The sequence below is a fragment of the Barbus barbus genome (genome assembly GCF_936440315.1).
Source record: "Barbus barbus genome assembly, chromosome: 45".
In the NCBI taxonomy this organism is placed as follows: domain Eukaryota; kingdom Metazoa; phylum Chordata; class Actinopteri; order Cypriniformes; family Cyprinidae; genus Barbus; species Barbus barbus.
This window is the reverse complement of record NC_136723.1, coordinates 22129258-22154092: the sequence shown is the minus strand read 5'-3', so window position 1 is coordinate 22154092 and position 24835 is coordinate 22129258. Positions and strand designations below refer to the sequence as shown.

General features: G+C 36.1%; 1 protein-coding gene across 2 annotated transcripts in view; it reads right to left on the bottom strand.

The window, feature by feature from the left end:
* LOC306864364 (tetratricopeptide repeat protein 28-like) overlaps nucleotides 1-24835 on the bottom strand; it is a 317133-nt gene that overhangs the window by 30425 nt on the left and 261873 nt on the right. For both annotated transcript variants that reach the window (XM_079408353.1, XM_079408354.1), the window contains 3 exons: nucleotides 15706-17047; nucleotides 11538-12061; nucleotides 7588-7697 (listed from right to left, as the gene is read on the bottom strand). In XM_079408353.1, coding sequence (XP_079264479.1) covers nucleotides 7588-7697; nucleotides 11538-12061; nucleotides 15706-17047 — 1976 coding nt within the window. The remainder of the gene's footprint in view (nucleotides 1-7587; nucleotides 7698-11537; nucleotides 12062-15705; nucleotides 17048-24835) is intronic.

Genomic DNA, 24835 nt, shown 5'->3' with positions numbered 1-24835 from the left:
AAACACTGGCATGTGTGTTATCACGCTACACAGAAACATGATGCCTAATGAGAGCAGTGTGTTTGGATGCAGGGCTCAGACGCAGACATCGGAGGGCAGCAGACCTCCACACCTAAAACACACCAGCTTCTTTCTAAGCTTATTTTCTTGTTGCCTTTAATCAAATCACAGCAAGCCGAGATGAAACGCTTATCTGTCACACGAGCCTTTGAGCAACATAAAACCAATCTAAGCACTTGAACGTCTCCACAGTTGTGTTTGCAGTGGAAATAAATGAAATCTGAATCACAGAGACTGGAAGTCGCAGTGTTTTCGCCGGCCCGTCTGGTTCTCGTTTAGCAATCGAAAGTGCGAGTTTGTGTGTGGTATGAGTGACGTGGTATTTCTGGCTAATGATAAGCTCTCGTTCACAGTGGCGGAGGGAAAGACAGCGTCGGTGTACGGCTGTCTGTGATGCTGCCACCGCATGTCTGACAGACTCGCTGACGCTGTCAGGGAGAAAACCAGCGTGCAGCGCTTGACGTACGTCTTGAGAACAAACAAAAGTAGCGATGCTATAACTTTAAGTTTCTCAGTAGTGTAATAGAAATGCTTTCAATGTAGCTTTTTCTAGCAGCAAATACAGTAGTTATGAGCTACAAAATGCATTTCAGTCAGTTGATTCACTAGCATGGTTCATGTACAGTAAATACAGATTCACATATTATTTATGGATCAAATATATGATTCAATGGTTAAACAATTCACTGATGAAATAAACGATGACATAATAAAATTAAATGATAGATAAATATATGATATACTAATCAAATAAACAATAAATAAACAAAATATGTGACCCTGGAGCACAAAAGCAGTTTTAAGTCGCTGGGGTATATTTGGAGCAATAGCCAAAAATACATTGTATGGGTCAAAATTATTGATTTTTCTTTTATGCCAAAAATCATTAGGATATTAAGTAAAGATAATGTTCCATGAAGATATTTTGTAAATTTACTACTGTAAATATATCAAAACTTAATTTTTGATATGTAATATGCATTGCTAAGAACTTTATTTGGACTTTTAAGGTTGATTTTCTCAATATTTTGATTTTTTTACACCCTCAGATTCCAGATATTCATAGTTGACTCTTGGCCAAATATTGTCCTATCATAACAAACATCATACATCAATGGAAAGCTTATTCAGCTTTCAGATGATATATAAATCTCAATTTAAAAAAATTGACCCTAATGACTGGTTTTGTGGTCCAGGGTCACATATATGATTCACTAATCAAACAAATGATTCAATAAATGAAATATATGATTTACAGATCAAATACATGAACAAATGATTAAATAAACGATTCACCGATCAGATAAATGATTCTCTAATCAAATAAACGATTCAATAAATGAAATATGATTTAATATATTTCAGATCAAACACATGATTTAATGATTAAATAAATGACTCACTTATCAATTCACATATTAAATATACACTCATTGGCTACTTTATTAGGTACACCTTGCTAGTACCGGGTTGGACCCCCTTTTGCCTTCAGAACTGCCTTAATTCTTCATGGCATAGATTCAACAAGGTGTTGGAAACATTCCTCTGAGATTTTGGTCCATATTGACATGATAGCATCATGCAGTTGCTGCAGATTTGTCGGCTGCACATCCATGATGCGAATCTCCTGTTCCACCACATCCTAAAGATGCTCTATTGGATTGAGATCTGGTGACTGTGGAGGCCATTTGAGTAAAGTGAACTCATTGTCATGTTCAAAAAACCAGTCTGAGATGATTTGAGCTTTGTGACATGGTGCATTATCCTGCTGGAAGTAGCCATCAGAAGATGGGTACACTGTAGTCATAAAGGGATGGACATGGTCAGCAACAATACTCAGGTAGGCTGTGGCGTTTAAACGATGCTCAATTGGTACTAAGGGGCCCAAAGTGTGCCAAGAAAATATCCCCCACACCATTACACCACCACCACCAGCCTGAACCGTTGAGACAAGGCAGGATGGATCCATGCTTTCATGTTCTTTACGCCAAATTCTGACCCTACCATCTGAATGTCGCAGCAGAAATCGAGATTCATCAGACCAGGCAACATTTTCCAATCTTCTATTGTCCAATTTTGGTGAGCCTCCGTTTCCTGTTCTTAGCTGACAGGAGCGGCACCCGGTGTGGTCTTCTGCTGCTGTAGTCCATCTGCTTCAGGGTTCGACGTGTTGTGCGTTCAGAGATGGTCTTCTGCATACCTTGGTTGTAACGAGTGGTTATTTGAGTTACTGTTGCCTTTCTATCATCTCTAACCAGTCTGCCCATTCTCCTCTGACCTCTGACATCAACAAGGCATTTTCGTCCACACAACTGCCGCTCACTGGATATTTTCTCTTTTTCGGACCATTCTCTGTAAACCCTAGAGATGGTTGTGCGTGAAAATCCCAGTAGATCAGCAGTTTTTTAAATACTCAGACCAGCCCGTCTGGCACCAACAACCATTCCACGTTCAAAGTCACTTAAATCCCCTTTCTTCCCCATTCTGATGCTCGGTTTGAACTTCAGCAAGTCGTCTTCACCACATCTAGATGCCTAAATGCATTGAGTTGTTGCCATGTGATTGGCTGATTAGCAATTTGTGTTACCAAGCAATTGAACACGTGTACCTAATAAAGTGGCCGGTGAGTGTGTACTTTACAGATCAAATAAATGATTTAATGATTAAATAAATGATTTACTGGACAAACAACGTCAACAATCAACGTCTTCTGTTTTGAATCTAAATATTTAGTAAATGCTTTTTGTCCCTGTGTCTTCAGCTAAATTATTGTGTTTTCTAGATTTCTAGAAGTTGTTTAAAGTTAATGCAGTCACTGGAATTTAGATGTTGCTATGCCAGAAAAACACTATTAACTGCAGAATAAAACCACATCAGCTAATATTTATACATTAATCAAGATATCGTCTCATTAAATAGCTCAGTGTAGTTCTAGCAAGCAATTTTAACTTTGTTTTCCCATAAAATATGTAAATATTCCTAAAGCAACAGAAATCAACATCACAAGCAAACATACAAGCTTAAAATTGTATAAAAGTAATAACTTGTTTTAATAAAATATCTTCTTTTTTTTTTCCTCACCCCACTGGCAAATATTAAATCTAAATCTAAATTTAGTAAGGTTACATTTAATTACACTTAAAACAAGTGTTCATATTAATTATATTCATATTAATATCTTATGCAATCTGCTCCAAGCAAATGTGTCTTGTTTAAAGAATATTTAGATATTTTTACTGCTAAACAAGTCAAAAATACTGTTGAATGTGTTTTAAAAGGACAGCTGGACTGTAGGTGTCAAGCCGTCCTGCTTCATATGAGGAGTAGCTTATAGTCTTGCGCCCCCAGTGCTGCCTAATGGTGCATGTGTGAGTATTTATGTGTTTTTGAGATGTGTGTTTGTGTGTCCGAGCATGTGTGTGTGTGTTTGTGGCGTGGAATGCAGCGTTTCTCAGGGGTTCGGCTGCAGAGAGCCCTTCATCAGCATACAGCACGGCCAGCCTGCAATCAATTAAGAGTGGAATGCATCAGCGCGCACACACACACACACACACACACACACACTCCATCTGCAGCGCTCCAGAACTGTCTATACATCACACACACACACACAAACACAAACACCAAACTGAGTCACCAGGGAGGAAGGCCATGAAAAGCTACTATTTCTACACTCACGAAACACACACACGCCGTACTATCAGCTGACTCGTGTTTCTTTTCATTTTCTCCACTCTACGGCCTGAAACACTTGTGCACATGCACAAATGCACATGCACAAGAGTGTATACATACTTAAGGCTTTAGTATGTCATTTGGAAGATAAAGGAATAGTTTGACCAAAAATGAGCATTTGCTGACACCCTCACGCCCATAAAAGATGTAGATGAGTTTGTTTCTTCATCAGATTTGGAGAAAGATCACCAATGGATCCTCTGCAGTGAATGGGTGCCGTCAGAATGAGAGTCCAAACAGCTGATAACTAAAATCACAATAATCAACAAGCAATCCACACCACTCCAGTCGATCAATTAATGTCTTGTGAAGACAAAAGCTGCGCGTTTGTGAAACAAACCCATGATTAAGAAGTTTTTAGCTTCAAACCATTCCAGCTACAATACAAGTCCTTCATCCATAATCTTAATTTCTCCAGTGAAAAAGTCATCTTGCTTGAATCAAGAGAGAAATATGCACAGATCAAGCAAAAATAGTCCAAAACAGCTAAAAAAAAAATGCTGATGTGAGAGGACAACAGGAGATGGACATTTTTTTCAATGGAAAAAGCTATTTTATGGATCATGGACTCATATTTTAGCCAGAAGCAATGGTTTAAAGTTAAAAATGTCTTGATGGATTTATTTCTTCCAAACCCGCAGGTTTTGGCTTCACAGGATATTAAATGACGGACTGGAGTGGACTGTGGATTACTTGTGGATTATTGTGATGTTTTTATTAGCTGTTTGGCCTCTCATTCTGACGGCACCCATTCACTGCAGAGCATCCATTGGTGATACTGTATTTCTCCAAATCTGATGAAGAAACAAACTCATCTACATGTTGGATGACCTGAGGATCTGAGCAATATGCAGAGACAACACAGTAAAAAAAAAAAATACTTTTAACAACAACCTAGCAACCATTTAAAACACCCTAGCACTGTGGCATTGAGTTCTGCATTGGCAAACAAAGTTTTGGTGGTGCAAAGGAAAAATTTAGCAAAAGTGATGTTTCCTTGTGAGATAGAGTTGTGCACAAACATCTGGACGTCTTAACAAAAGCGGCATCCATTCTGAAAGTCTCTGATATGATCGTGTAGAACGTGGCATGTCTGTTTGATTGACAGCTGCCGCCAGAGGCGCGTGAGACTCCAGTCTGACGGTTTCTCACTCTTTCAGACTGAACTAAAGCACGTCCCTCCCCAATGGCACAGCTGCCTAATTGATAAGACTGGCTGTACGATGATCTAAACACATTATCCTCTAATCTTCCGTCTCCCTGTAGACGTTCGGCACATATGCGATCAACATCCTTCTCCGCACGTCGCCGTACCCGAGACGTGAGTATCGCTCGGCAATTTATAGAGGGAGAAGAACAATCTAGAGCCTTCCTCCCCAGACGGCCATGATGCAATGTGATCCGAGCAGACGATTACAGAGACGACTACAATCACTGTCACGACGACCTCCAGAAATCATAAAAGAAATCAAATCAAATCTGTCACTTTGAGCTCAAAAAATAATCTTAGAGGTTCAATGCACCTCAGGCTGGTTTTATGTTATTGATTCAAAAGTTTAGTCCACAAAGCAATCCTAAAATATTTCAGGAAAACAAACAGCGATGTCTAATTCAGATCAGAAATACACTTTTTATTACTGCTCAATGTTTGCAGGCAGAAATTCTTTTCCTGTGGGGCTTTTTTATACTTTTATGAGCATGTTTATTTTTTTCTAATATATTTTCCATCAAAAAACATTAAATATTAGTTTCACATGTAGCACCACTCACCTACGAGGCATCAAATACAGATGTATGGGCTTTTAAAGAGTTCAATCTTTTCAGTAATCTACCACTGTCCTTTTAAATTAGTGCTAGACAATTAAAATATAAAAAAAGACTAGAATAAATAAACTTCCAACACTGACCGATATTAACAAGCTTTCAAAAGTTTGAGGTCAGTACGATTTTTTTATGTTTTTGAAAAAAATCTCTTCTGCTCACCAAGGCTGCATTTATTTGATCGAAGATACAGTAAAAACTGTAATATTGTGAAATATTATTACAATTTAGAATAATGTTTTTTATGTGAATATGCTGTGATGCACAGCTGAATTTTCAGCATCATTACTCCAGTCTTCAGTGTCACATGCTCCTTCAGAAATCATTATAACATGCTGATTTGCTGCTCAAGAAACATTTCTGATTATTATCAATGTTGAAAACAGCTGTGCTGCTTCATATTTTTGTGGAAACCGTGATATAATTTATTTTTCAGGATTCTTTGATGAATAGTGAGCAGCATGTACTTGAAATAGAAACCTTTTGAAACAATAAGTCTGTAATGTCACGTATGATCAATTTAATGCATCTTTGCTGAATAAAAGCATTGATTTCTATAAAAAAAGAAAAAAATCTTACTGACCACAGTGGTTTTAAACAATAGTGTATATAAAAACCAGCTCATACATATCACGCTTCCCTAGAATAATATTAAATGCTAGATGGCTAAATTTAATATACAATATTCAATACAGATATTTAAATAAACTCTCTAGGGTATTTCTGATGCCTAACGATTTAGTTCAACCATTTAGCAATAATTCATGAATCACTCGACTGTAAAAATGCAGTTCAAGTGGAGTGTTAACACTGCGGCGCTTTCAAAACAAAAGCACTCCAACAGACATGCCCATTTCTGACTCAATCAATCATGCTTTCAAGGTAAGACCGTTTGAGAAACAATCATTGTCTTTACAGGTCATTTTGATGCTGCTAGTTTCAAAAGAAATCACACCCTGCAGCTTTGAAGAGAATTTGCTAATATGATTCCTGCTCCAAAACACCAGTGTTAAGTTTTTATTAGTATTTAGAATTTGTTTTTATTTTTATATCTTCTCTTTCTATTTTAGTTTTAGTTGACGTTTTGGGAATTTTGCTGTGAGTTTGTTATTTTTATTAGTTTAGTATTTTTTTTTTAATATGTCTTATTTTTTTTTAACATTTTTATTTAAGTTTGAGTTATTTTAGTACATCAGTCTAAACTAAATTAAAATGAAAAATATTTATCTGGTAACTAACTGAAATTATATAGTAATAATAAAATTGATATGAATATTATTAATACTGATTTTAATACAACTATTTTAAATATTGTAATAAAATAATAATATAACATCAGTTACTTTAGTATATTGATTTAAACTAAAATGAGAAATATTCATCTGACATTTTAAACATTACAATAAAAATATAATAAAAAAGTCTTTTTTTAATATTTTATTTCACTTAAAGTTTATTTCATTAAAGTTTTTTTTATGTTTTTAGTTGTAGATTTAGTTAACTTTAATATTCCTGCTCAAAGCTACATCCAAATCCTCAGCGGTGCGGAGCGGAGCAGCGATTCCTCAAACAAACCAAGTGTTTGCTGATGACGAGGGTCTGGTTTGGGCTGACAGGCCTGAATCAATTAGGGCCTAAACGCCTAAATGTGTCTGTGCAGCTCGACTCCCTGAACATCAGACTCGGCCTCTTTGTTTGCCTCACAGAATGATGAAGTCACAAGTGAAGAGTCCGACGGTGATGACAAGTCCGCAAACATCCAAAACACACACACACACACACACACATCCGCCTACAGGCACATCATTAGAAGAAGCAGAGACAGTGGAGCACTGTCAAGAAGAGCGTTCATGAGCATCCTGTGCATCTGTGCAGAGACTGCAGGAAATTGGCTCTGTGTGTGAGTGTGTGTGTGTGTGTGTGAGTGTGTGTGTGTGTGTGTGTGTGTGTGTGTGTGTGAGTGGACGGTACCTGGTGCTGGGATTCCTCCAGATTGCCGCTGGCCCACAGCGAGAGCCCCAGACGGTGTCGGATCTTGGCCTCGTCCTCCCGACGGCCCAGCTGCTCTGCGAGGCGCAGACCTGAGTCACAAAACACACAGATTAACAGATAAATGCTTTCCAGGAAGAGTTTTCAGTCAATACTTCACATGAAAATGACCATATATTGATCTACTCCACTTGTTTTAATACATTAAAATCTGAGTTTTACAGCTTTTAGTTTATGTTTCTTCACTTTGTGGCAATATAGGTCTCAAATATAGTTGATATTAACTTCTTATATACCTAAATAAGTAACTAAATTAACTTCTTAGATATTTGCATTTAAAATTTTGCATCCTTTCAGACAAATGGACCAAAATACTGATTCTGCACTGTAAAAATGATTTGTCAAATTTGAAAACAAAAATGACAGGAGTAGGTTTTCCAAGAAAATACTACTTCAGTCTTTCTACTTCAACATTTCATGCTTAATTTAATGTCCATTTCTTTGTAATCATTCGTGAAATTTACAAGCAATTTCCCAGTGAAAAATATTTCAAAATCCTTTTTTTTTGCAATGTGCAATTATTATTTTGAAGCTTTTTATATATTAAGTTCATTTTTTATTTCATTTTTAAGTTTGCTCAATAGTGTTATAAGCTTTTGTAATTTTTATATATATTTTTTGTTTGGCTTTAATTTATTTTTGTTTTGTTTTTTATCTTTAGAAATTTCAGTACTTCAGCTTAAGCTTGTTTTATTTAAATTAGCTGACAGGGAAACATTTCTAATTTCATTTTTTGTAGTTTTTACATAATAATGTAATTTAAAAGTTTTAGTATTAGTTTTAGTTCATTTTAACAACACTGATTTGACAAAAATTGTCATAAAAATGCAGTTGATAAAACAAACATACTGTGTTTGTTTACAAAATAAGCTTGAATATATATAAACAAAAAATGACATTTGTTTCAGAAAATAACTGTCTCTTTTAGTGAAAACACATTTTAATTTTACTCTACTAAATACTGTTGAAAAGTTTTTTTTAAAGAAATTAATACTTTCGTTCAGCGAGGATGCATTAAATTGTTCAAAAGTGAAAGTACAGAATTTTATAATGTTACAAAAGTTTTTGAACTTACTATTCATCAAAGACTCCTGAAAAATGAATCATGGTTTCCACAAAAATATTAAGCCGAACATTTGTTTAAATGGAAATAAATTACATTTGAACTATATTATATTCTTTGATTTCTTCTCTTTTCTCTGGAAGAAAGAAAATCATATAGGTTTGGAACGGCATGAATGTTTTTGCCTGAACTATTCCTTTAATAAAAGCATAATCAAAACTCTCAGCACTTTAAAGCCAGAAGTGGTTGAAATCGGTTGAAATCAGCTCTAGTATGTCTTGTATTTAAATTCATATTTGCAGCTCTCTGAAATTAATCATCCTAAAATAACAGGCTCCGAAACATTCCCTTGTCTTTTCCTCCTCCTTTCTCTTCATTCTCTCTGTTTTCATGTTTTTCATCATCAATCTTTGACACGGTTGTCGGGACGTGCTGGTATTTAGGTCTCATCAGGCACTGATCTAAAGAAAAGCCTCAGAAATGATTTTTCTCATTCAACACAGACTTTAATCACCGTTTCAATCCCTCTTTGATTCCTCCGTCTCAGTGAAGTTCAAACTCAAAACAAAAGAAACGTACAGTAAAACACACCCTCTACACGACCGCACTACGGTACATCGGTCTGAATTATACATGCATACATATGAAAGCATGTCTCTAATTGGTAAACAGTGATATTTTACACTAGTACGACCTTGATCTTTGAAAACAACGCTCTTGTTATTTCTGACAGGAAGTAGTATGTAGTATGCACACTGTTTGGCATTCAGATAATGAAATAATCAAAGGTCATGTCAAGCATACTGCATTGTGGAATACGCTATTTCTCTGGCTGTGTATTATAGGAGGTGATTGTAAGCACACAGAAGATTTGCATACTGTGCGCAGAATACATACTACATACTGCAGCAACAGTAGAAGTCATTGAAAATGTCATTTATGTGAAATACTGTATCCCACAGTGTGATAAATGGACAGCAATATAAACTGTGACTTTTATCATCTCTTTTTTTGGCTCATTATTTCATTAGACTGCCAAAAGTTGCATTTGACTGATTAGAAATGTGAAATAAAGAAACCTTTTATATCTGAGATGATCATTGCATGCTATATACTATGTTTCACATATATAAACAGACGATGTGTTCAAGGACAATCATCAAATCCCTTCAGTTGGACACACAACGAGCAGAACCTGACATTCTAGCATTCATCGTCCACACATGTCCGTCTCTACACAACTCTAATCTCACAAACGCCAAACTGAAGTGAGAGCGAGTGCTTTCCTTCCGCTCTCAGTTAATTGGCTGTCAGATGGAGGGACGCGGTGGCCTTTGGTGTAGAGACCGCGACTCTCTGGCCTTTTCCCATTCTCTCAGCGCTCTTGCAGCAGGGAAGCAGTGAGGTAATTGTCATAGTCCTGGATGAAGGTGATTAGAGCATCGTTTGAGCGAATGGCCGCCCGTGAGCCGATCTGTTCCTGACGGCTTCCCAAAGTCATTTCAGAAAGACCAGTAACCAGTAATTCAACTACAAACCCTTCTAGTCTCGTCATGTACGGGTGAGCGCTCTCTCTATGAATACGTCTCAAATAGGATTATTATAGCAACATACGGCTCGATTGATAACACGCTCCGGTTCAGAGTGCCACCAGAAGCCAAACAAATGAGCTGAATCTCAATGTCCTCTTATGGGAGCGAAGCACCAGATGTCTCTCTGAGTGTGTAAACACAAGATTCAGAGCTTAAACATGACGTTTAGACCTCAATAAACAACTCCCTGACAACTTTAGTCATTTCTACCTCAACTGAACAAAGATCGGAAAGTGGTATAAGGGTGAAGAACTCACCCTAAAACCAAAAGAAATGTTTTCACGAGAGCAAGAGAACTAAATCTCTACTTTATGTGTCCATTTAAGTTATGAATTTATGCTGGGAGGTATGGGGTCAGTAAGATTTTTTTAAAGAAACTTATATTTTTATTTAGTAAAGATGCATTAAATTGATCAAAAGTGACAGTAAAGACAATTATAATGTTAGAATTTTTTTTTATTAAAAAAAAATACTGTTCTTTTGAACGCTCTATTTATCAAAGAAAAACGTATCACGGTTTCTACAAAACAATAAAAAATAAAAATAAATTAAAAGCCAAAAGTGCTACACAAATAAATTTGACTTGACATTGTAAATAAATAAATATTATGTATTATATTTATATATAATAATATTAATAATAATAATAATATATGCATGTGTCAACAGCAATACGTTGACAATATCAAATCATTATTAATACTAATGATTTTAATTAAATTACTATTATTGATATCAAATCATTCTTTTCCTTTCTAATATATGAAGTATATATGAAATCCCAAATACTAAAAAATCTGATTTGTTATTATATAGAATTTAAAATATATATTATTTAATTCTATATTAATATTCAACTGATGTGTGGTCATAGGTTTAAATTTCAGAAAAATGTAAAAACAAAAAAACAACAACAGCAGCAATACAATAAAAAAAATTATACATAGTAAAACAAATGTATTTATTTGCATCATTCATTTGTTTGTATGCAGCCTTTTTTAACCAATATCACACTTTTTGCATAAACATATGGATGGAAACCTGACTCGACTATATATCATAGAGACTCTTTTGACTTGTGACTGTAAACAACCCCCTTAGCAACCATACATCAACATTCCAAACACCTTAGCAACTGAATAATAACCAAACGTTCATCTTAGTTTGAGAGAATTTTCTCGCTAACCCGCTGTGATTTTGCACATGTAGTCTCTTACCTTCCTGCAGGTACATGACGGACTGCGAGTAGTTCTGCAGAGCGTGGTGCGTTCGTCCCAGGCTGCTGTAGGCCAGGGTTTTGGCCACCAGGTCGTTGGTCTGCGCCGCGATGCTCAGGTGCTGCTCCTGATACACCACGGCACGCTCGAAATTACCCAGCGACTCGTAAGTGAGTCCCAGGTTCCCGTAGGCCCGTCCCTGACAGCTGGCGCTGCCCGTGTCCTCCGCGATCTGGAGGTCCAACTGGTGAAACTGAAGGGCCGTGTCGTGTTCGCCCATCAGCTGGTACACGGCACCCAGGCCGCAGCTGGCGTCGCCCTCCAGCAATCGATCTTGGGTGTCGCGGGCGATGGCGAGCTGCCGCTCCAGGCAGGAGATGGCCTGCTCGTAGTTACCCAGCTGGCTGTGCAAGCTGCCCAGTTCTCCATACGCCTGAGCTTTTCCACCACACTCGCCCAGCTCATGCGCCACCACCAACCGCTTCTCAAAACACACCAGAGACTGCTGAAGATTCCCCATCGCCCTGACAAACAGAGAAGCACCATTAGACATACATAGCTGGAGAAAATGCTTTGATAAAGTGAACAATCTGATTGGCTGAGACACTGTGTAACTATAAGTGTACATACAGTAAACTCATGTAAAACAATACATAAAGCAAATCTCAACTGCATGATTGTTTATTTTCACACACACACACACACACACGGAACGAGATGACAATATCTAATAAATAATTATTACTACTACTAATAAAAAAATAGTTATTTTCCAAAAAGTACACAGTTACTGAACTAAAAAGTCCAGTAAAAAGTGGAGATCCAAAATACTGGAAAATCTGATAAATAATGAATAATTCTATATTAAAATGTGACTAAAGTGTGCATACACTTGCATTTTTTCAGTACATTTCAGATTTTTAGTAATTCTTAAAAAAACAACAGCATTATGATAAAATATGACCATTTCTAATCAATAATTATTAATATTAATAATTTAAAAATACTATTATTATTAATATATATATATATATATATATATATATATATATATATATATATATTAGAACATAATTATTTATATATATTATATATATATATATATATGTATACTATATTTTAGTGCTGAAACTTTTCATTTTATGAACTAACATTTCAGTGATTTTCTAGGGTTAAATCTGTCATACGGCTTATAGATTTATTAGCTCGAAGTGTGTCTGCTTCCAGACTGTGGTATAATCAAATAGAAATAAGTGCAATGTAAATTTCATTTTGACTCCAGAATGTTTACATGCTGATATCAAATTTACAGAGCGATTTTGAGATGTATGTATTCCTTTAAATATGAACCTTCTCACATGAAACAGAATCTCATAAAACAGTAGTTCATTGCTGCTAAAATACTGAATGTGAGGGAATCACGAGAGACGGCGTGTTTTAGATCGATATGAGCTTTTCCAGCAACACACAGCTGGCAGGACAGCGCTGATGCAACTTCATTTAGAAAGAGAAATATAGTCCACACGCTCTCATCCGTCGGGAGAACGGGTTTGAAACACGGTTCGGTACCGGCTCTCTGTGGAATAACAAAACCAGCTTAATACATACAGGCCGGGGACTCGCTCACTACTTAGGTAGCATAAAAGCGATGCATCATTACCCCTTGTTGTCCTGTCACTTGAAATTACAGCAACATCAGTCTTGTTGAAAGGCCCTGCCTCATTTCAATATAAATGAAACAAATAGCTTTTAAAGCGGGCCTTTAATGAGGTTCTTGTTGGATTCTTCGGTGCTATCTGAGGTAAAGCTCCTCTCCGTTGAGGGGAGTCCAAGCGCATTGTCACAACTGACAGTGTAATTTACCTTCCCGTTGGACCGCGGGAAGGACGGGGGTTTGGATTTGGATGAGGTTGGCTCGTTGCGGGCCCGGTGTGAGTTCTCTTCCCACAATCCTCAGCGTCGAGCTCTGACAGGCCCCTGCAGCAAACCATTCATCATATTTCCATGCCCATATACTTGCAGGTAAGCAGAATCCACTAGGGTTTGTGATGGGAGCTGGAACGCTTAAAGGGCTGATTGGATGTTAATTAAAATGGATGCGTGGCGGATCACGCTGAGGATGCTGGGTAGACATGTATGGAGTGCATAGCTGTGCACAGAACAACTCACTTTTTTAAGAGATCAGGAAAATAAATCTTAGAATTAGAGTTAAGAAATTGAGTCACTGTTTTTTTTTTTGGCAAACTATCTCCACTTGAAACCACTATCAAAATATCAAACTAAGGGGTATTTGAAATCAAATCATAAACACAAATCTGTTGTTGAAGGCTGACCCCCGGTTTCACAGACAAGGCTTAAGCCTAGTCCTAGACTAAAATGTAAGTCTGAGCTGTTTTAACTGAACGAAACTTGCACTGACTGATCTTAAAATATACCAGTTTCTTTGTTTTGTCTCAAGATGCACCCCAGTAATGTTTTTTCTAAGCACGTTTATAAAAATCACTTAAATGTCCTAATTGAACTATGGCCTAATCTTGGCTTAGTCTGTCTGTGAAACCAGGAATAAAAGTATTGTGTAACTTTGCATTAGGATTTTTTGTAGTGTATAAAATGCCACATCAAGAGCAAGTTTATGTATTTGTGATCCAATGGCTCAATATTTGCAAATAGATTCAAAATAAGAAGATTTGTTCTCATTATCTCTCATAAATGTTCACAGAATGCATTTAATGCATTTTTTAAATATTAATATGTACTAACAATACACATAATTACAGTAAATGTTGCTGTTTATCATAAAACATGATATATAACACAGACTAACATGAACATAATTTGAGAGATCAAACAAGCAAATCTTTGAATCAGTTTTAAAACTGATTCACTCAAACAAACTGAGCTCCAAATTTGTTTGCTACTATTAAAACATCCCTCGTATTCACAAGTCATAAGGAGAGATCACAAAATTTGTGAATGACACTCTTTAAGCGACAAAACGGCCATATAAGAAGTGCATTAAAATAACTGCACTATTTAATATGTTGCTTCATTTTTATTTGCCTGCAGATTATTAAATATTGTAAATATGTGATATTACCCACAGTGCATAGCAAGCATGCAACTTATTTACCAAGTAAAAAATGCTATCTATTCAAATGCAAATAAGCACTAAACTACATGTAACTAAAAAAAACATCTATATAAATATATCTAGTATGCAAATAAAAATTGAGTGTGCAAGTGAACATTTGGAGAGATTCTGCTGCTGACCCCAGTTTGGGTGTGAGAAGCACAAAAAGTGCTTTTATGCTGTATGCATCTCTGTGGACATGCGTGCAGCCCTGCATACTGTCATTTCAGCATGCATGTTGGTGGGGTCATGCTCTGATACAAAACTATTCCATTTTCAATCTGCTGCATGTTGTGAGTGTTCTGTGTCCGCCTGCTGACCTCATGGTGTCAGTCCTCATGCTGTCCTGATACAGTAAGTACCTCTATCAGATTGAAGCAACTGGAATAACAAGCAGCCTGTTGCATCATCACGAGACTCCACAGCTCCAGAATGCTAATTAATCACTCACACTACGTAAAAAAAAAAAACTTCCATTGCATGAATTTTTTGAATATTTGATCAGATAACAGAATATCCAGCTAAAATATCTAAAACTTCTCTCAAGATGTAAGACAATCTCAAGATACATTTACCATAAATTCAGTTCAGGACATTAAAAAGAGACATCTTTAGACTTTTTTCCAGTTAAAATATTTGAAAATCCTTAAAACAAGAAATGATTTAGTCTAGATGCAACACTGCATAAGATATTACGTCTTGTGTTTATAATAAGTGTATTTTGTCTCACTGCATTGACATTTTTAACACTTGTTTTAGGCATAAACAAGTTAAAAACAATTGAAAAATAAAAATCTACAAGTGCCGTGAGAAAAAATACACTTATATTCAAAATGCAAACTATGAAAACAAGTCTGAATATATTTATAAGTATCTGTATCATATTTTAAGGATATTTTGAAAGTAAATCAAGTAAAAAATCATTTGTTTGCAGATGCAATATGGTTTGATATGTTTTCTACCTAAGTGTCGTTTTGTGTCCAAGTACGTTTTGGGGCCAGTGTAAAATGATATCAAAAAATGGTCTTGTAGTCTTACCTGTGTCCATTACCAAGACCTCTGTATGCCTTGTCCTGGTCCTGCATATGGTTGAGGCTCTGTGCCACGGAGAGATACTGGTCATAATACTTAATTGCCTCTTCAAAATCTCCCAGCGAGTCATAGCAGTCTCCCAAGTTCCCATAAGCACGACCACGGTCCAGCACGGCCTCATTGCCACTGAGCTGCTGCAACATCGCCAACTGTTGCTCAAAATATCCAATGGCCTCCTCCATTACTCCCATGTTCATTTTAGTAATACCCATGTTACCGTAAACCTGGGCCTCAACGCAGGGGTCCTTCAGTCGCTGGCCGAGCTCAAGCTGTTCCTCATAGCATTTAAAGGCCATGGTGTACTTTCCAAGAGACATGTAGACGGCGGCGAGGTGTCCGTGAGCCTGGCACTCTCCCTGGATGTCTCCCTGCTCCTGGTACACTTCCAGTTCCTGGGTGTGGTACCCCAAGGCCTTGTCAAACTTCTGTAGCATCCGGTAGGCGGCTCCCAATGCGGCGTAGGCATTCGCCTCCATCTTGCGATCTTTGACTTGATGAGCCAAGGACAACTGCTGCTCATAAAACTTGACGGCTCCAGGAACGTCCTTCTTGCAAAGGAAGATGTCTCCCAGGTTGCCCAAGGCGCGGAATCGAGCTTGCGAATTGTTCAGTGACTGCGCCAAGGAAAGAAGGTACTTCTGGCACTCCTCCGCCTTGCTATAGTCGCCAAGAGCCTTGAAGGCCAGGCCCAGATTACAGTAGGCTTTGGCTTGACTCAACTTGTCGTGGAGGTCCTTAGCAAGTGCCAGATCTTGTTCGTAGTACTTCACCGCCTCCTGGAAGTTTCCCAGACAGTAGTGTGCGTATCCCAAGTTGTGACAGACCTTACCTTCACTCTCCATATCCTGCAAGTCCGGGGAAAGCCGTAGGTACTGTTCATAGTAGGGTACGGCTTGGGGAAACTCTCCCCGAGAGCAGTGGAAATTACCCAAGTTGCCCAAGGCACGAGCCTCACTCTGGATGTCCCTCAACTCTCGGGCAATGTTCAGATGATTCTGGTAATGTTGCAAGGCCCGATCATGCGCCCCCAGAGCCTGGTATGCCACCGCCAGGTTCCCATGTGTTGAAGCCTGAGAGGCACGATCATTAACCTCCATGGAAATCTGCAGCTCTTGTCGGTGGTAGCGCACGGCCTGGTCGAAGGCACCGAGGGCGTTGTAAGCGTTGCCCATGTTTCCATACGCCCTGCCCTGGGCGGCGTAGTCATTTAGCTCCTGAGCGATGGATAGATGAGCCTTGTGCAGCTTCAGAGCGGTCTCGTAGTCCCCTTTCATCTGGTGAATGATTCCTGTAAAGAAGAAAAGAATAGTTTCATTCAGTCGAATTGTGCTTATCATGCTTCACAGGATAACTTTTTGATGTCTTTGATCTGTATAAAAGGGGCTAAAGATTAAGTTTATATTTAAAAAAGCCCTGAACTACAACGTACACCAAGTAAATCATCCAACTGAGATCTGAGATCTGAGAAAGCCCACTGATGCTTGTAGAAATATCTTTTAATTAAAAAGGAGATCTGATCTGATTTGTGTAGTCTCGACTCGCCTTCAATCAAAGTTCTGCACCCCAAAGATATGCCAGTACGAGGCGATGACAATCAAAACTGCTCAGTTCTGGGAGACTTCTTGCAAATTTTGGGTCCCCCTAATGTTGCCTCACCACTTTTTTACAAAATTATCATTACCGTCATAACATTACAGTCCCGCATCTCCGGTTCCAATACAGTACTTTGGGGAAAGTAGAGGAACAGGGGAGGAAAGGGCTAATGAACACTTCTGATGGAAAAAGGGTTTGAGGGCACCAGCAATGGGAAACTTTAATTGTGGTCCACACCACATCTCTGTATGTTTTAACCGGGTTTCTTTTCCTTTGAAAGTCAGAGCTAAGTATCGTGGATAAGGAAAACTGCTGGACTGAGCGGAAAACAAGATGTGTCAGTGGGGCACAACTGGGAAGTCTGTGGTGATCATTTGTGTAATTGTCAGAGATGCCGGCTGACCCGAAAATGAGCTCTGGGAATAGGATGCCAATGAAAACACATCGGAGGCAAGTAGCGTGTGAGATAAAAGTGTTTTTTAGAGAGTCGTGGAGCCACTGTTGACAGAGTGGTTTGGCATCTTGAGGGAACTCGTTCGGTCTGCTGACTGAGTCACGGGCCACGAGCGTGTCCTTCTGCGTTTGTGGAAGCAGGAGGCGACAGGGGGTATCTGAATGGGTGAGGGGTTGCCCATCTGCTCAGTGTCAATACTTATGTGCCAAGGCAGGATTACCAGCATGTGGTAAATCCAATTAGATCCACTGCCAAGCTGGTATCCTGACACTGAGGGCCCATTAGAGCTCTTCTCTATTCACAAATATTTCCTCTAAAATAGCCCCAGTCTTCAGTGGCTAATTATCAATACTTAACCCCATGATTCTTCATTTATCAGCGAGCAAAGCTTCAGACAAAAGCTTGTTTGAAAATGAATCCTTTGAGACCTGCACAGTGAAACGTGCCAGACGCAGAACACTTTGATGGAAGAAACCAACACCTGCAGGACGGTTTTTATTAAATGACTGGTCCTGCTTGTACTTTTAAGCACTTTTATACGGGCTCTGTCCAATGTGACTGCTAGGAACACAACAGACGGTGCTAACACGACCTAAAAAACTTCCTTGAGCTAAAAACAGAAATGCTGAGCTGAACAATTCTACACTGTCAGGACATAAATACTCCCGACTGTCTGCAAATTAACAGAAGGGACTGCTATTAATTCACAAACAGTAGGGAGTGTTTATGTGCACAAACTACTTAAACTAATGGATCATTTACAGCAGTTGTTCTAAAAATGTGGCACGCTGAGTGCCCCCTGGTGGTATGCAAATTCATAATACTAAAACATGCACATGTAAAATTATATTTATTTATTTACTCACTTAAATAATTGGTAATTAATATTAATACAATTTTTATATATTTACAATTTTATTATAATAACATTTTAAAACAATAACAAAAATTCTATAAAAATATATAAATATAAACATAAGTTCGCTTACAGCTCAAAAAGATGCAAATTTGCATCATTTAAGCAACAGCACGCCATTGCGACTATGACAGTCACACCACAGTAAGCTTTATCTTCAGCATTTCGTATTAAGAACGGGGTCACGTCTACAAACAAAAAGAGCACCTCTTTGATAGGTCAGTTAAGAGGATTACACGGTCACCTGCGGACGCTGCAGGAATGCATATGGCCCCATCGTTAAAGTTAAATCCCCAGAGCCGACATGCAGGAGAGGATAGGATGAGACTGGGGAACAGAATCTGAAACTGATCGGAGGTCAGTGAAGAGGTTAAAAACTCCTCAGCGTCTTCTCTAAGGGGTGAATAATAATTGCAACGCTGCAGTATTTGGCTAAAGAAGACGCTAGACTCTAAGAGCCTCTGCCTACATTAGCAGAAGTGGGATTTTGAGGATGTCTTTCCAGCTTTGATGCCCTGCTATGTAGAACGAGTGATGGGCAGCCCTTCAAACAAACATTAAAAATACTTCCTTCCCCAGGCAGTCGTTTCGCCTGAATGCATGTGAAATGTAGTAATTTAATCTTCAAATGGCACAATCTTCAACCCCAAATGACTGAAACGCCATGACTTTTTTATTTTATTTTTACTGAGATGTCCTACTTGAACTCATTACATAGCTGTCGCTTTTCAAGCATTCCCACTCCATAAAGGCTGTGACATTCCAAATTAATTAGCTTTAGCGTGGACTCATCTTTAAAGCTCGACTTCCTGACGAGATTTTGACAACTAAATGAAACCGATCAAACCAGCAGTCATCAGATATGTGTTAAATTCTTAATATAGTATATTTAATAATAGAACGCATTTACTCTGATTTCATGTCAAAATCATGTCATGACGCCAATTTTGAAATATGCATGAAAGATGTTAAGCTCAAAAGGGCTATGTGACTATCAAATATATCAAATATGGGCTATATGTCCATCAAATGAATAAGTAATGAGCATACAGAGTGTAACGGCTGGGCTAAAGGAGGAAAAATTGTTTTGTTTTTTTTGTGCTTAATTTGACAAACTCCCACTAAGTAAGCAAGTTTTAATTAAGTATATTTCATTATTATATAAATTATATATTATTATTATATAAATGTGTAATATATATATACATACATACATACAGTGCCCTCCAAAAGTATTGGAACAGTAAAGACAAAATTGCTCTGTTGGCTGTGGAGTCAAGACATTTGCAAACATGATTAAAAGATGAATATGAGTCAAAACTACAGAATGTCACATTTTATTATTAGCTGTTTCAACAACATATATGTTTTACCAAATAAAAAGAACAGCACTTTTAGAGTTTCATCCCTCTATCTGATGTATAAATTACACATTTATACATATATAAAAAATATAAAATATAATATAAAATATTTATTTTATCATCTTAGTGGGAATTTGTCAAATAAGTGAGTTTTAATTAAGCAAATTTTATTATTATAAAAATGTGTAATAATTATATATATATATATATATATATATATATATATATATATATATATATATATATATATATATATAAAATTACACATTTTAATAATAATACAATTCAAATACAAAAATATAAATATATAAATATGTATAACTATATTATATAATATATTAAATATGAACTATAAATAATAGTTAATAATTTTTTTAAATGACAAAATTAGTCTCACTTCCTATTTCAGAGTAAATTTTTGTTTTTATAACTAAAATTAACACAAGTCAGCAATTGTATATTGTAGTATTGTTGCCATCTGCAATGCTTCATGGGAAATGAGATTAATTCTGCTGTAGATTTGTATTTTATTCAATTTTTCAAACATGTTTTTGCTTCAAAACAAAGTTTGTGATGTTGTGACGACCCCTCTTTATGTCTTCACCTCAAACATACACTCCACTTATTTAACGGAAACCAAAATTGTACTCAAAGTGACTGCAATAAGAAGTGGCTGACAGAAAGCGAAAACATAATAATGCAGGCATGTCGGTTCCACAGCTATTTTCCTTTGTTATGATTCTTGTCTGTCTCTCAAAACCATTCCTGTCTCGTCTCCTCCCATTCAAACGCGAATGCTAACTAGGCCCGATATTCTACCGTATGATTTCTAGCTCAGAGCCAGTCTTGAAAAACCCTGGGGAAAATGGGGACAAACAAATGGCAGACTTTGAAGATTCTTGCGAGTCTAGGGTCAGCTTTGTTGTTGGCTTCAGACGAAGAGTAAAACAGTTGAACACTGCGGCTGGCAACAGTTTGCCAGATGCATTAATTTTACATTAAGTCTGTCGCAGAAGAAGTTGTGTTTATTCTCTGCTTCCACTTTTAGCTAAGCAAAGCGCGGTTAGTGTTTTTTACCAGCCGCAGATTGTTGATAAACACCCTCTTAATGTCTGAGTAACGGGAGTCTGGCCTTCGGAATTCTTTGGAATTTTCGAACCGTTTTGAAGATCTATTTTGGAATTTCCAAATCCTCCGTTTCCGCTATATCCCTGGTGGTTTTGGCGCACTTTCGCATACTTGCACTGCCGCAGCGTGCTGGAGACGGCACTAAACGACTGTCTGTGGAAACAGGGCCTCAAACTTGACCGCTGGTAACGACTGTCAAAGCAACATATCAACCGGGCTTTACGCACTGCACTTAACCCGGGGTTAATGCATTTTAACCTTGTGTTAATGATGCTTTTAACGCTTCTTTAAGCAACGCTTCACACTTGTAATTTCGAAAAGGGGTGAGCGCCCTGAGTTATAAAAGCCACCGGTGATGCAAATCCAATGGATTGGAGAATGTTACAGTGAGTTGTTAAGCAACAGATAACCAATCATTAACCAAACAGTGCTTGTCTTTTCAAATATTTCATACATAAATAATTATAAAAATAATGATATTTTAAATAAAAAATAAAAAAATATAATATATATTATCATTTAGAAAATGTTGTATTTTTTCATTTTCATATATATATATATATATATATATATAATTTTTTTTTTTTTAAATTTTTCCAAACTGTTAAGCACATTTAAATTCTCATAACTGATAATAAATGATTACCCAGAACTAACTAAGTATGAGCACAACTTGTGTAATTTTCAACCAGTGTGGATTTTCATCAAAAGAGAATGATTTACTTTACTTCTTGAGAAGCTATTCACTACATTAGAGAGGAGAATTAGTTCTAACGCTGCTCCATGGGTCTTTAAATGACTCGGAATATTAATCTAAGGAAAAAGAAATGAGATAAACCGGCTAATATTCTGCCTACAGCTGTGGAGCGTAGAAAATGAAAATCAACATTCAACAAGAGTCATGAGAGAAAATTTCCCACACAACAGTTAACCTACTGAAACACACACACACACACACACACACACACAGCTAATAGTACTTAAGCTATAAACATTAGCTTTGACTTTTTACTATTGTACTGAAAAAAGAAAAGAAAAAAAATCATCTTAATTTTACACTGAAATAACACAACATTACAAGAAGGATAATATTTCTTATTTTATTTAATATATTTACTTAGTAATAATAATCATACTATAATAATTATTAGAATTATTTTATAGTTTTATAGATATATTATTATTATTATTACAAATTATTATTATTATATTCTTTTACACAAATATTAATCTTAATTTTACAGTGAAACAATACAAGTAATATTTTTATTTTAATATTTTATTCAGTAATAAAAATCATAATAATACAATTTAACATAGTCATATTGATATATAATCAAAACATTTCCAAATTGTGCAGCTCTTAATAATTGCAATTTTGACCAGAAAAATCTATTAGATTTTTTCCCAACTGAAAACACACTTACTGCTAACAATATTCAAGTCATTAATATTACTATCATTATAATATTGTTCTGTAAACTGAAATATGTTTGTTGTTATTATTATATTGTCCTTAATTTTACTTTTGTAATTTTACAATGAAATAATACAAGCAATATTCCATATTTAGTTTATTTTTAATAATAATAATCAAAATAATAAAAACTTTTAGTTTTTGTTTGTTTTAATTGGAAAAACTGATTCGATTTTTTCCCAAACTGTGCAGCCCGACCGCTAACCACACTAAAGCATACTAACAATACTGGAACCCTAATAACACACACCCCAGACTGATAACCCCACTGAAACACACACACTTCTGATCCCACAAACATACTGCTAAAGCCATCTGCACACTCTGGAATGCTCGTCTTCTCACGCTTCTGACCAGCGGTGTGAAGTGTGTGTTTATGGCCTGCGGCTCTCGCTGAGGAGAATAGAGCCTCTGGTTACCGTCCACTCAGCACTATCCCAACAGGGATCAGGTTCACGCTGCTCAGAGCTTAAATATCGCAACAACAACCAAACTCAAAACCTGTTTTAATAAAATATGAGTCGAGGTGGAGCATTAAAGTGATACTCCTGAGCGGGAAGAAGGAGTTTTCTGGGCTTGCAGCAGAAGGAAATGGGTTTCGGGTTTGCTAAAGGGACAGACATTTGAGCTTCCATCCAGACCGAGTGAAATATGATGAAATTATTAATACTTAGTGAAAGGTACTCATACTTTTATAGTCACTACTAAGATATAAGAAAGAAACTGCAGTGATATCAGTCTTTCTACAGTACTGTTAGTATGGACTACTGCCACTGTGGTCAAACTGAAAAATAATGGATGAATCACATAATCTGGCTTTTTAATGTATGACTGCCCACATTTTTAATAGCCTTGAATCTGTATTCTTCCAATTAATTTTCTCCAGGTTTTCAGAAAATTGGTCAAATGACTTAAACATTACAAACTTTTATTATATGCCAAAAACATTTGCAAAAAAATTCTGTCATGACAATATTATAACCATGCATTGTAAAAAATATGGACGAATCACAAAATTAGGCTTTTGAATGCACTTTTTTAAATAGACTTGATTGCATATTTTTCCAAATCATTTTCTTCAAAATTTTTGAAAATTTGTCAAATGACTTTACAAACTTTTATTTGACTAAAAATTAGTGCTTTCAAACGATTAATCGCATCCAAAATTTTTTTTTACATAATATATGTGTCTGTGCTGTGTATATTTATTATGTATATATAGATACACTCACATGCAGCATATATTTTGGAAATATCTTTGCGCATATACATTTATATATTTAGATTCTTATATTATATATAAATATATTTAATATATAAACAATTTTTTTCTTAAATATATACATGCATGTGTTTGTATTTATATACATATATATATATATATATATATATATATATATATAATATACACACACATATATTATGTAAATAAAAACTTTTATTCTGGATGTGATTAATCGTGATTAATCGTTTGACAGCACTACTAAAAATATAGGCAAATGATAAAAAACAAAGGCACAAGATTGTTTACTTAAATTCTGTTATGAGAACATTCTAATTATAATGCATGGCAAAAATTATGGAAATTACAGACAAATCACAAAATTAGGCTTTTTAGTGCATGAATGCTCACTTTTTCAGTATCCTTGATTATGCATTTGCCAATTAATTTTCTCAAGAATTTTTGAAAATCTAATGATTTCAACATTACACATTTTTTTTAGATGCCAAAAATATCTGCAAATAACAAAAAGGCAAAAGGTACAAGATTGCACACTTAAATTCTGTTATAATTAAATCTAAAAATCTAATAAAACAGTATAATGGATAATCATTGACTTAAAGTCACTGATTATAAGTATATATTTACATTTAGAATTATTTTAAATTATTTTTTATTTATGCTTAAATTATGCAATTAATTATTAAATATTATAAAATGGAATTATGTAAAGGCTTCGATTAGGCTAAGAAAGCAAATAAATAAGTAATTATTTCAATAAATAAATAAACAGTTGAATAAAAGCAGAAATCATACAGATTTGTTTCTTGTACTTGAAAGGTTTATCTGTTACTATTAAAAATCAATTTCTCTATGGAGAAAATGAATGGGATTTTACTTCCAGAACACGACTGCATGACTT